The sequence below is a fragment of the Leuciscus leuciscus genome, assembly GCF_965113295.1.
Source record: "Leuciscus leuciscus genome assembly, chromosome: 11".
Taxonomy (NCBI): domain Eukaryota; kingdom Metazoa; phylum Chordata; class Actinopteri; order Cypriniformes; family Leuciscidae; genus Leuciscus; species Leuciscus leuciscus.
Window position 1 is genome coordinate 13,793,370 of NC_138735.1, and position 13,692 is coordinate 13,807,061.

General features: G+C 40.2%; 1 protein-coding gene across 1 annotated transcript in view; it reads left to right on the forward strand.

The window, feature by feature from the left end:
• The first annotated feature begins 1,942 nt into the window (after positions 1–1,942).
• Positions 1,943–13,692, forward strand: part of prpf4bb (pre-mRNA processing factor 4Bb) — a 28,712-nt gene continuing 16,962 nt past the window's right edge. The window contains exons 1-9 of the mRNA XM_082183992.1: positions 1,943–2,086; positions 2,833–4,086; positions 6,022–6,177; positions 6,293–6,451; positions 12,621–12,702; positions 12,796–13,006; positions 13,176–13,249; positions 13,345–13,435; positions 13,540–13,687. Coding sequence (XP_082040118.1) covers positions 2,040–2,086; positions 2,833–4,086; positions 6,022–6,177; positions 6,293–6,451; positions 12,621–12,702; positions 12,796–13,006; positions 13,176–13,249; positions 13,345–13,435; positions 13,540–13,687 — 2,222 coding nt within the window. The 5' untranslated portion in view covers positions 1,943–2,039. The remainder of the gene's footprint in view (positions 2,087–2,832; positions 4,087–6,021; positions 6,178–6,292; positions 6,452–12,620; positions 12,703–12,795; positions 13,007–13,175; positions 13,250–13,344; positions 13,436–13,539; positions 13,688–13,692) is intronic.

Sequence of the window (13,692 nt, forward strand, 5' to 3'; positions counted from 1 at the left end):
TGCTTGTCTCTGAAATGTGCCTTTATGCTTAATTTTTTTTTAGCAGGACACAATTTCCTATTAATGTTTTAAAGTATAGTTACAGTAAAACAAAATATTAGTGAGTAATAGGCTACTGAACGGTGCTTAAATATTTAATATGGATGTTTATAATGCAATACTATTTTCTCTGCCAATGAGCTTATGAGTTAATGCTTCACATCAGTTCTAACATCCATGTGCAGTGCAATAGAGTATCATTCTGAAGAGATTCTTGATCAGAGGACCTGTCCTAAGGAAAGCTTTTCCAGATTTATATACATCTTTCATTCACAAACTGCAAATGCAAACGATAAAATCTTGGACTGACATTGCAGAATCAATTCATGTTGTTCTGGGGCCGTATTCACAAAGAATTTTAAGGCTAAAAGTAGCTCCTAACTGGCGAATTTAGGAGCAACTCCTAAAAATAATGGCCGTGTCACTCGTACTTTAGGACTCTTCATTTTTTTGACTAAGAGTAATTCACGAAGCATTTTAGCCCTAAAAGTAGCACCTAAGCCTGGGACAGCTTAAAAGAAGTCGAGAGGACTCCTAACTCACTAAGACCTATTCACAAACCGCTTTTTGTGGCATTTCACGTTGCGATGTTTTGAAATATGTATGCGGCGGCTACAGGAGCTTCCAATCGCGAGGGAACAATTTTGCATTGGATGCAATAACGCCACCAACAACAACCAAACCTAGGCTACTCATTGCATGTAAACTAATTGTAACGTTTCATTGTGAATCAAATTAAAATGTCCTTCTCTTTGCAAACGTAGGCAGAGGCATATAGTGACAGATTAATTCAATAATGTTGCAAAGATATTGCATCAATCCATATGTTTCATTAGGCTACTATATATTTGGTTTGCCTTACTCTTTATTCATTTAGGCTATTTATTCAGTTATTCATCATCTTCCGTCCTTCGCACTACTTGTGTAGCGCACGCATTCTCAGACCTGTCACCTGTCACTCATCATCGTAGGGGAGGTGTTTGGAATCATTCCCGCGTTACAATCATCAGCCAATCAAGGTGGTCACTTCAGTCAAGCTCGTGCATGAGTAATGACGTCATCCATAGCAACGAAGACTCGATCTTAGTTTAGGAGTTTTCATTTTTCTTTACTAAGAGTAGGTCTGAAAGGCGTTGTGAATAACTTTTAAGAGAAAACTCCTAGCTAAAATCTTTTAGTGCGATTTAGGAGTACTCCTAGTGGTAAGATAAAATGCTTTGTGAATACGGCCCCTGAAAGTTATGTTATTTTGCATAGTGCAACTGCTATTTCTAGCTCACCAAATAATTTAGTGTCACAACATTAGTGACTTTTAAAATTAGGGTAGGCCTATAGGCTATGTTATGTCAGTAGCCTAAACACACTAAGCAAGCTATGTGTATCCTGCAGTGTCACAAAAATGAATATTTGGCACACTACAGCTCCATAAATAAAAAAGTATTTATTGCATGTTCTCACCTGCAGTGTAACAATATAGCGTACTCTGGAAATGTTGTGTAATTGTTCTGGTGCAACTTCACATGATCAACAAGGTGTGTGGGGGGAAAACTAAACAAAGTTACACTGTTTTTGGACAATACCAGCAACACTTGTGACATCAAGGGGGAAGAACAAACAAAATATCTAACAGATCTATAGGCCTAAACATGAGATATACATTTTACACTATTTCGAATCAAATTTCGTTAATTATTTTATAATTATAATTATCATGGATGCATCTTTTGTAGCCTCATATTAATTGCTACTACATGAAATATTTGTACTTTTTGTAACACAGCAGGACTATTTAAAAACTAAATAGGCTAGTAAAGCAACCAAATTTTTTATTTTATTTTTGGTACCATTTTTACAGGAATACATGTCCTCTTATAAATTCATATAAATTATCTGCAGTTGTTAATGCAGACACTAGGGAGCACAAGCGCTCCTCGGCGCTCTGTTCCTCCTCATAATCGCACTGCTGAAGAATAAACACAGCGGGCCGCTGTTGAAACAAAATGGCCGAAGTGGAAATGGATTTACAGAGCAAGAGGCTGAATAACGGGTAAGAGCACGTGCGTAGTTTAACCCCACCAACAACGCATTTTAGAGCCTAGATGGGGGTGTTTAGGGAAAAGGGACGGATTTTGTTTGGGTTGGGTTTTTCTAATAGTGAACTACGAGGGTTTTGATATCTGTTTTCGTATCCGGCTAGTGTTAGCATGCTAGTGCTAAATTCTCTCAAGTAGCCAGTTGTCAAGATTAATTTGTTTAAAATGACTTCGGTTGGTTCTGTGAAGTTCTCAGTTTTGAAAGCCGACCACATCCTACCACCTAGCTCTACCACGTCCTTTGAATTTAAGTATTTATATGGTTAGCTTATTTCGTAAGGTATCCTATCCGTAGTTAGCCTTGATATGATCAATATGCTCCGTTTGTTAGTTATCTCTCCTAATTTAGAAAATTACTGTCAGTTAAACCATTAAAGTAGTATAATTTATCATCAGTCCCTATCCCTAAGTACATTAACATACCTATTTATATTGTTGGTGAGTTATGCTCAGCATGTGTGTCCTTGTGAAGAACACTGTGTTGCCTTGATGAAACATAATTAGGTAAACCTCAGCATGTTATTTGGTACCTAAATATAACAAGCGCAACAAAAAAAAAGGTGCTTTTAAAGAAACATTGTGTTTGAAACGACTATTACAAGGAAAAACTGAAATCTTGCATAAATTACCCTTGTTTCTTTTTACATTTAAGATTTACTGATTCTGCCTGTTAATGTGTTTGTGTTGTTCATATTTACAGGTCAGAGGAGTTGGAGAGTCCGGAGAAGAGCGGGAATGAGGATGAAAATGGTGACATGTCTGGAGAGGATGAAGAGGAGGGTGAGGATGAAGTGGAGGTGAATGGAGAGAAGCAAGAAAGCGGTCCTAAACATCACAGCAGCAGCGGCAGCAAACACAAGAAAAAGAAACACAAGCACCGTAGCAAGCACAAAAAACACAAACATGCGTCTGAGGAAGATAAGGAACGCAAACGAAAACATAGACACAAACATAAGAAGCACAGGCGCAAAGAGGAGCCGTCCTCCTTGCCGCCTGGGGCCATCAAGGGGAGAGCTGAGGATGGCTCCCCTTCACTGGGCAATGCAGCCCTGGATGACAAGGCGCTTCTTGAAGATCTGGAGAAACAAAGAGCACTGATTAAAGCTGAGCTGGACAGCCAGCTGATGGAGGGGAAAGTTCAGTCAGGAATGGGCCTAATTCTACAGGGTTACAATTCTGGCTCTGAAGAGGATGGAGAGGGGCAAAGGGCACGTAATGGGGAGCAACGGCAAAGAGGTAGTGGGGGCAGAATCCGCTCACCTAAAGACCAGATTAGCAGGGGGGGTAGATCCAGACGGGACTCAACAGACACCAGCAAACCAAGCACTAAACGACGCAGTCGTTCCCGAGAGAGAGCCGGGAGGGACGTTAAGATTGAACGAACGACCAAAAGTGCGAAAGAGACCGTTAAGGAGCATAGTAAGTCCAAAGAGAAAAAACGCTCCAGGAGCAGGGACAAATCTAGGGAGCGCGGGAGAAGGTCCCAGTCCCCATCTACGAGGAGATGCTCTGCAGAGAGAAAACCAGACCAGAAGGGACATTCCGATCGACGTTCTCCTCCCCGTTCAGAAGATAAGCGGGAACAAGTCAGGCAGAGATCAGGCTCACGAGGGTGCAAGAGCCGTTCACAAGATAGACGATCTCGTTCTAAAGATGCCCGGGTGGGTCGATCGGAGACTGACAGAGAAAAGAGGCCAGGAAAGTCTCCATCCAAAGACACCTCTTCTGGGAAAGAGAATCGGTCGCCTCATCTACGCCGAGCTCTTAGCCCTCAACGCCGACGCAGTTCCTCACCTCGCCACAGGGACCGCCAGTCCAACTCCGCTCCGCAGCCCCCCTCAGGTTCTGTGGACCGGAACACCAAACTGAGCCACTCACCTTCTAGGAACAGATCACCAGCCGCTCGAAGAGCACGAAGCCGCTCAAATGAGCGCCGGAGAGATTCCCCTTCCAGGTATTCATCAGCACACCTTTTATAAAGGGGAAAATTACCCCAAAAAATTACATTTTGTCATCATTTACTCACCCTCTTGTTGTTCCACGCATGACTTTCTTCTGAGGGATACGAAAGAAGATCTTTTGAAAAACTGTGATAGAATGTCAGTAAGGGTTCAATGTTGTTTGGAACATCTTTTGTGTTCCACAGAAGAAAGTCAATCGTACTAGGTCTGCACGATAATGGTTGAACAGATAATCACGGTTATTAATCATATTAATAAAAAAAATCTAAGATTTTTTTTATACCTAATTTGTCTTCACATAAGAGAGCCTATTTTATGAAAAGCAATTCCGTTTCAATTGAGAAAAAACACAGATCCAGATCGCTCCACAAATGCAAAAATCGTAGAAAGACCGCAAATAATGATACTTGTCCTTTTTTTTGTCATTTTCATTTTTAGTGACTAAACAGATGGCGGCTATGTAATTTTCTACTGCTTTACATTATGAAAACATTATGCTTTAAACGTGAAAAATCTCTGCCACAAGAGTATTGTAGCACAGAGGTTGCACGGACGCAGAATCATCTTTGGATTTATTATAGTTCGTCACAGAGAAGGCTCGCTCACTGCCCTAACCGAGGCCCTTAAGTTATGATGCAAAATATTTGACACATTTTGTCAGAATTTTTTTTGTGTGTATCTTTAAGTTTGGTATATAAAAAAAAACAATAAGTGTAAACGCTAAGCGAACAATGGCTGTTGCCGTCACCCTGTTTTTATGCTAATTTTGAAGTATTGTATCAGAAACAAGTGATGGAAATGCCAGATTTTGGGGGAAAAGTTTTTACACCTGCTTGAGGTGGTTTTTGACTTGTGCGAAAAAGTTAATACGATTAAAAGGAGATGGAAACGCATATGATGAATAAATTCTGACATAGCGAACATTAAACCCACATGACTAATAGGCTGTTTCCGCTGATGGGGTTTTATTTACTGTTTGTTACTTGGTTACCAATACCACCATCATCCGCTCAAACAATTTGATGGAAACACACCTAATTAGCATTTGTTTGTTTTTTTGTGAAGTTTGAAAAGATTCGCTTCACGGAAACCAATCTATATATCTTTTTTTTTTTTTTTTTTTTTGGGTCGGGGACCAAAAGAACCAAGACAACTGAATTACAAGTGCGAACACACCCTAAATCATTGCCTTTTGAAGTTTAATAATCATATTAGGTCAAATAGCTGTTTTTCCATTCCTAAAATGGAGACCTCTTAAAATAATTAAGATGTTCGTCGTTAAGACTTTTTAAGACTGAGGTCTTCAACCCACTGTCCTGTAGAGTTTAGCTCCAACCCTAATCAAACACATCTGAACCAGCTAATTATACTCTCCAGGAAGGCGTGGAAATCATAAACAATAGTGTTGAAGCAGGTTGGAAATAAACTTTTCGTGACAGTGGGTCTTCAGGAGCATGGTTGAATACCTCTGCTTTAAGATATTTAAGAATCTTTTTTGTACTCATGCTCCTAAATGCATTTTACAGTTTGTGCTGTATCTATTCTTAGTTGCAAATGTATATGAAACCCTCACACTGTTGAACCCTGATCAGAGCTTTTTTTAGGTTTGATATCAAGGTGAAGGACTGGCCAGTCACTGGGAATCTCCCTGTTGAGTAGATTGTGCCATTGAGGGAACCTAATTGTTTGGTTTGAGGCAGTTTCTAAAATCTCTTGTACACTATTAAAAGGTAGAGTCCTCACTAAAACAGCCTGGGGTTAAAGTAAAATTCATACACGTCTTGAAGTTTTTTTTACTTTCCTAGGGTCAGAATAATAGACATTAAGATTTGAATATTTAAGGTGAATTGGTGTTTATGTATGCTTATTACCTCTGCTTACGACCTATTATAAAATAACTTATCTGGCAAATGTTTCATGTCTCTTAGGAAGCGTCCTCGTGTGGATGCACTTGGGAGATCACGGGAAACAAGTCCAGCTCGGCGCAGAGTGAGCCGCTCACCACTCAGACGTAGGTCTGTATCACCACGGCGACAGTCTCGATCCTCCCCCAGAAGGCGAAGTCGATCGCCCCTAAGACGCAGGTGAGACACAGTGAGAAATGCTTTCTTGAACTGTAGTTTTTTTCAGTGAAACCCAGTCCAGTCTGGTAGTGCTGTAAGTAATATAATTGTTTAATGTACTGTTCTGTTTTGGCAGGTCTGCTGATAGGGATCGGTTTTTCCGTTCCAGACTACGACGATCCACCTCCAGAGATCGTGAGAGGAGGAGGAAGAGGCGGGGCCGAGATGAAGATAAGTTCAAAGGCAGTCTGTCAGAGGGTATGAAAGCAGACCAGGACTCCTCCTCTGAAGAAGTGTGAGTAGTGGTATTATTTTCATAAGGGCAAGGGGGGGTACGAGTGGGGGGTAGGCCTACTATAATCAGACTACATAGCCTATAATAAAAGATAATGAATTTCAAACCTGAACCAAACACATTTTTATTCAAAGATCAAGTCTTTAGTCTGCCACAAACAAACAACATTAAAATCATGAACTCAAATGTCCTTGTGAAAAACAAAAAACAGTGTGTAAATCAGATCTTTCAGGCTATATTGCCATAACACTAATAAGCCTAATGCCAAAATTATTATTACACTCCTTTACGACTGGCTGCCTGCACATTCACTGTCCTTGCAGCTGCTGCAACTTGCGCTCGCTTATCAATGCATATAAATTCGCGCCTACAGAACTAAAGTAGAACTTTTAGTTCTACTAGCTTAGAACTAGCTTTAGTTAGCTTTGTAAAAAAAAAAAAAGAAAAAAGATGCTGCAGCCAATGAGCAGCCGGCGGGGGCTGGCTGCAGGACGACTCAACCTCCACAGACAGTTTTTAATGTTTTATCTAGGGCTGCAATCTCCTAGTCGATTAATTGGTCGATACGTTCTGGCTCGACCAAAATTCTGATTGGTCGATTTTTTTGCCGCGTTCATTTCATCAGTTTTGCCGCGTTCATTTCATCAGTTTTTCCGCGTTCATTTTATCAGGTGGAAAGTACTAATTGCTAATGGGGGTGTTTTCAGAGCACCCCTGTTTCACAGGTAACAGTCTGTCTTCAGAACACCCTCTTGCTTTCACTTCTTTTGGATTATCCCAACCCACTGGAGAAGAGAGACAGATTGAAGAAAGTAGGCTACTAGAAGGTTTGCTGAATATTATTTATTTAATTGTGAGAGCGTTTAATTCATAGTCAGTCCTCTTCTACCATGTCAACAAAGACATCGGCAGTGTGGCAGCATTTTTTTAAAATAGAAAACGGGAAAAAAGTCGAATGCAAATTTGCGCTGTGCCCACTGTTTGTATTCGTTTTAAGCCTATGCTTTATTTTTCAGTTATGCACTTCATTTAGTTTCTGCTCTTGATCTGGGTTGTTTAATAAATATTCTTTTTTTATTAAGTGGACGTGCCTTTTGTGTTTAAGAGTAAAAGCTTTAAGTTAATAGTCTATTCGTGTCTCAGCCACGAAGCTGAGCTCCTATGTTCATGCGAGCTGCACAGAGCGGCTGAAATGATAGTGTCTGTCAGTTATTAATAATACATATGACAAAAACAATTGTCTAAATTATGTTGTATATTCCTCAGTCAAAAGTTCTTGTGATGATATCACTAGTTGACAACCGTACTATTTTCGGAAATCATAGGCTCTAATATTGCGCAGGTGCACGTGATGCAACGCTGTCAGAGCCGACAGACTCTTGTGACTCATTTCAGTGCAAAATAATTAGGTCAAAAACAATTTAATATACTGCAAATAGCCTACTTGTTTTTTGTTTATTTATAATTCATTTAGGCGGACAACAAGGCTACCAAGTACTGCGCACAGTGCGCAGCTAATTCATTTAACGTTTTTTTTTTCCTAACGTCATTTTTAGTCGATTTCTTTTGTTGAAAATTTCAGGATTTCAGGTGACCAAGATTTTCTTTGGTTGATTACAGCCCTAGTTTTATCAGACAATAACTAGGCTACTCAAGATTTTGCTTTAGTATAATTTTCGGGACAATTCGGGACAAAACTCGAGCAACCGAACTAGTGCTGGGCGGCAGAGTCCTGCACGGGTCCATTTTTGGAGACCCGCCCCCGCCCGTACCCGCAAAGTTCAGCACCAGATCCGACCCGTCACCCGTGATAATATCAAAATTAAATCCGCACCCGCCCAGACCCGTTAATATTTGGCCCGTTACCCGACCCGTGCCCGCGATAAACCACACAGGTGACGCGTTCATGTAACATAAGGGTGCGCTGCCAATAACGCACCTAAAAGCTGTCACAAAGAACTGGGAAAAGTAATGATTATTAATAGGCCTGTCAAATATATCAATGAGACATTTCAGTTGTTTATTAATAAGCAAGTGTTTTCTGTGTCAAAGATGACGATGCTGACTCGCGATCTTCACAGTAGTGAACGCGCCAGAGAGAAATGCACATTTCATACGGATTATAAGCAGAGAACAGTCTGTTTTCTTTCGTTTTGAATTGTTTTGTTTAAAAGTACACATTTCATGCTTTCTATTTCTCAGGTCTGTGAGGCAAGTAGCTTATATGATGAGTTTCGGTTCATTTAAGAGACGATCAGTTCAGTTCACGCGCGGGCGCCTCCGGCCGTGTCCTGATTATATTGCCTGCCTGCTATATTCTTATTTATTAAACCATTAATTTGGTAGATGAAACATTGATTAAAATTAAGGTACAATTAATACAAAACGAAATTCACTTTAAAGAAAGGCTTAACAAACTTAATGAAGTGGTCAAAATCATGTCTGCCCACTCCATTTGTCTCACGATATTCCGATATTCGGGATCATCTTATCTTATTCATGCTTTTCACTTTTCATATAATCACCATGAAATAAAAATAAAAAAAGTATATTATTTTATTTAAACATGAATATGAAACTAAATCGTTTTTTAATGACTGGGCTACAACACATAGGCCTATTAGCCTACAGTACAGAGAAATTTAATGTCGCAACTTGGTCGGACTAAAAGGGGAGAAAAAAATTCAATTGGGTCAGTCCTAAATTGACAGGGTCGGTCGGGTTACGGCAAACAATAATATTTTTACTAAAACACATATTTGCGTATGTGTAATGCTGGTAATTTAGACATACGAAATATTGCACATATTTTTCATCCGCTACCCGCCCGCAAGGAGTTCATTATCCGCCCGTGAATTTTAGGAATGTCACAATCCACCCGTTTTAGCCACTTTTATGCGGGTACCCGGGACTCTGCTGGGCGGTATACCGGTTCATACCGAATACCGATGATTATTTTTGTCATGATATGAATTTTTAATATACAGCAATACCGTCTGTCCCTTTAACAACGATCGGAACGCAGTATTGTTTGAGAGGGTCGCTTTTTGCACTGTGGTTAGGGCACAGCTGTGTTTAGTTTGTTTAGTTTATGCTTGGTATGTGTCAAATCTTGTTTTAATATTGCACATTGGAGTATGGGAGAAATGCAATTTCAGTCTGCTGCGTAATGTACTGTTGCATGGTTTGATTGACAGTAACACGTCAAGTCAAGTCCACTTTATTAAGCGTGACGGTGAAGATAGATAGGTTAAACCAGGGGTGGCACTAGAGCTGTGCTAAGAGGGCTTAAGCCCTCAATGTTTCTTGTAAAGCCCCGAATATTTTGTTACCTTGTCTTTCTCATAGAGCAAAACAATTAGGCAAATCAGAAAAACAAATGTGAATAAGATTATAGCTGTCATGATTAACTAGTCATGAAAAGTGCATATTACAGTTTTATTTATATTTTTCCCTTTGCATTAGTTACTACAACGTGTTTTTGCAGCGTTGAGCATTGTAGCCAATCACAGACATGTCTGTTGAACGCATAGGCCAATCAGAGGCGTTTAAATGAATCGCTGTGCTGAAGATGTTTTGCGCGAGCTCACAGAGTTCTACACTTTCGATGCAAATAAGAGATTCACTTCAATGTAGGCTATTTGATATTCTTGATGCTGCTCTGATGCACTCCATTATGCACCGCTCTTTGTTAGGATGACAAAGTTCAGCGGTCTAGCTCATCAATGTCAAAATGATTAGAAGGCGGGGGCTTACTGTTCACAGAACGGTGTTAACAGTGAACGAATGCCTCGTAAAATGTAAGTAGATAAACATTTAATATGACAACTGTTTTACAATAAAAATGTTCAACTACCGACAGTATCCGGCAATGCAAATTACTCAACTTTTTTTTTTATAAAATTTTGCCTTTTTGAATTGGAAATATGCTATCATTTCCTTGATTCATGTAGAGAGAATGTATGCATACTTAAAAATAAAATATTTGCAAATAGTTTAAAGGGATACACTTCACCTCTGGAAAGATGAATGTGTATTTAAAATGGGTCATTTATGTAGTAGAAATGTGAAATTAGTTTTGAGCAAAGCCAGAAAATGTATTTTTGGCTCATGTGGATGAAAGACAACAACTCCCAGAATGCACTTGCTTCGCTGCCCTACGAGGCTACTCCCAAGCCACGCCTACCGGTAAGAGGACGCAGTTAAACAACTAGGCTAGGCTACTAGTTGACTCGAAACTTAAAAGACGCCGTTTTATCGTGAGTCTCCGTGACGAGTCTGCCCGGGATTTCGAGATCGCCCAAAATGTCCAGGATTCGGCTTTTACGTTCTACAGTCGCCATTCATTGTTGACTGTGGCGAGCAGGACAAGGCTGAGGGGCGCGGGAGAACGGCACGAGGCCGGTGGCGTGATTACTGATGAGCGACACCTGTGAGACGCACCGGTCTTGTAGGCTATTTCTCACGGAGGAGCGGGAATTTTCTTAGCAATGCTAAAACGCACATCAACCGATCACTTGTTTAGCGTTCATGTAAACACTCAGATGATTCACCAATCGGAATGAATTCAGTTAGACTGAAACAAAAGGTGTGCATGTAAATAATGAATGGCGACTGTAGAAAGCAATATATGCTTTTCAAAAAATTCAGAAATACTACAGGTTTTCTACTGATACAAAGCTTAATGCTAAATGCTGAAGTATCCCTTTCAATTATTTCACTAATGCAAAAAGCCTTTCTTTTTCTTTATTACCTTAAAGGGATGGTTCGAAGTAAAATCAAACTAGGGTCCTTTGCACCATGAATGGTCTTCTAAGCTTCTGAATGGTCCAGTGAGCACTTTTGGGGCCATAATACGGAAGTGGAAAGACAATCATTTCACCATAAATTTGCCTCGACCAGTGCTCCTTGCAAGATTTCTGATAGAGGAGTGAAAAGAATAATCAGAAGAGTTGTCCAAGAGCCAAGGATCACTTGTGGAGAGCTTCAAAAAGACCTGCAAATAGCAGGTACTGTTGTCTCAAAGAAAACAGTAAGTAATGCAGTCCACCGCCATGGCCTGTATGCACGCTCACCACGCAAGACTCCATTACTGAAAAAAAAGCATGTTGAAGCTCATTTAAAGTTTGCTGCACAACATTTGGAAAAGCCAGTGAAATACTGGGAGAATATAGTGTGGTCACATGAGAGCAAAATTGAACTGTTTGGATGCCATAATACACACCATATTTGGAGGAGAAATGGCAGTGCACATTACCCTAAAAACACCATACAACTTGGTGTTGGCTCTTGGACAACTCTTCTGATTATTCTTTTCACTCCTCTATCAGAAATCTTGCGAGGAGCACTGGTCGAGGCAAATTTATGGTGAAATTATTGTCTTTCCACTTCCGTATTATGGCCCCAAAAGTGCTCACTGGACCATTCAGAAGCTTAGAATGGCGCCTATAACCAATGCCATCATTATGTTTTGCAACAATTAGGTTGCGAAGGTCTTGAGACAGCTCTTTGCTTTTACCCATCATGAGATGTGTCTTGTGTGACACCTTGGGTTCTTTACTCATAAAACAAGGCATTGGAAAGTTTGTAAGTACATCAGGAGTTTATTTAAATAACATTTGCCTGACGGCTCATGCTACTGCTAACCCGGACACACACGTCACTTCACTGAGTTGAGAAAAGCATGTAAAAGTCCTGACAGAAAGCGATGCATAAGGATGTAGTGTAACAACGTCCAGTTCCAGGAATGCACAAATACTTTGTTGGTAGTACCAGTTTATAACTATTATTAGTTAACACTAAGTTGTCAACACTTCGGAAAAAATTATAATTCGTCGTTATACTACATCCTTATGCATCGCTTTCTGTCAGGATTTTTACGTGCCTTTCTCAACTCAGTGAAGTGACGTCGGTGTCCAGGTTAGCAGTAGCATGAGCCGTCAGGCAAGTGTGATTTAAATAATTAAGTGTTATTTACATTTTGGAATATTATTAATATTGAAATTGTTTATTTGACTGTATTTTATCAACCTTTTTTGAGAAGGTTATTTAATGCAGAATTTATATTTAATCTAATATTTTCTCAGACGTGTGCTGCAGTTCTCTACACTGTCATTGAGTCGTCTTTTTAACATGGTTATATTAAAGTCGCCTGGATGTAAATGTTTAGGATGGAAGATTTTGATGCAGAAGAGGAGGATGAAGAGGCTCTGATTGAGCAGCGACGACAACAGCGGCTTGCAATCGTACAGGTAACAATACAACAGTCATCCTGAGGCACAGTAACTTCCTTCTATTGAGAGATATAATTTTTTGTATTATAAAACTGTTCTGTTTTGATATAGAAATATAAAATGGTAAATGAGGACAGTAATATGGGCTCCATGGCGTCAGAACCCAGCAGTCCTCAGAGTAGCACCCGCAGCCGTTCACCCTCCCCTGATGACATCCTGGAACGGGTAGCGGCCGACGTGAAGGAATATGAGCGGGAGAATGTTAACACTTTTGAGGCCAGCATCAAGGCCAAGCACAACCTCATCGCTCAGGAGAAAGAAGGTGGTGTACTCTGGCTGAAGTTGGCACATTAGCAGGGTTCTTGCTTGAACAGTTTTCAGGAAATGTTTCAGATTGTAGGGACAATTTTTAATCTAGGTGGTCTTTCTCATAATGACACAAATAATCTATAAGCTAATGCATGACTAACTATTTATTGTATTTTATGCAGGAGCCAACCCAAAGAAGCCCTCGGCACCTGACATGTTCACTGAGTCAGATGACATGTTTGCTGCAGATTTTGACGTAAACTTATTTGATTTTTCTGCCGGCATTAGATTAAACCAGTTACCAGTTGGTTACTTTGAGAGATCTGACTTCTGTCTCTCTCCCATCCACAGAGTGCCAGACTCAGGGCTGCAGGCATTGGAAAAGACTTTAAGGAGAACCCCAACCTCAGGGACAACTGGACTGATGCAGAGGGATACTACCGTAAGCCTTATTTAAGTCTTTAAATCCATTTAAAGCTTTGCTTCTTTTCCAAAGAAAATATATTTTAAATGCAAGAATGAATCATTAAAAACAACTCTTTTAAGGTGTGAACATTGGTGAAATACTGGAGAAGCGGTATGAAGTGTATGGGTACACTGGACAGGGTGTGTTCAGTAATGTGGTCAGAGCTAGAGACACTGCCCGGGCTGGCCAGGAGGTGGCAGTCAAGATCATCCGAAACAATGAGCTCATGTAAG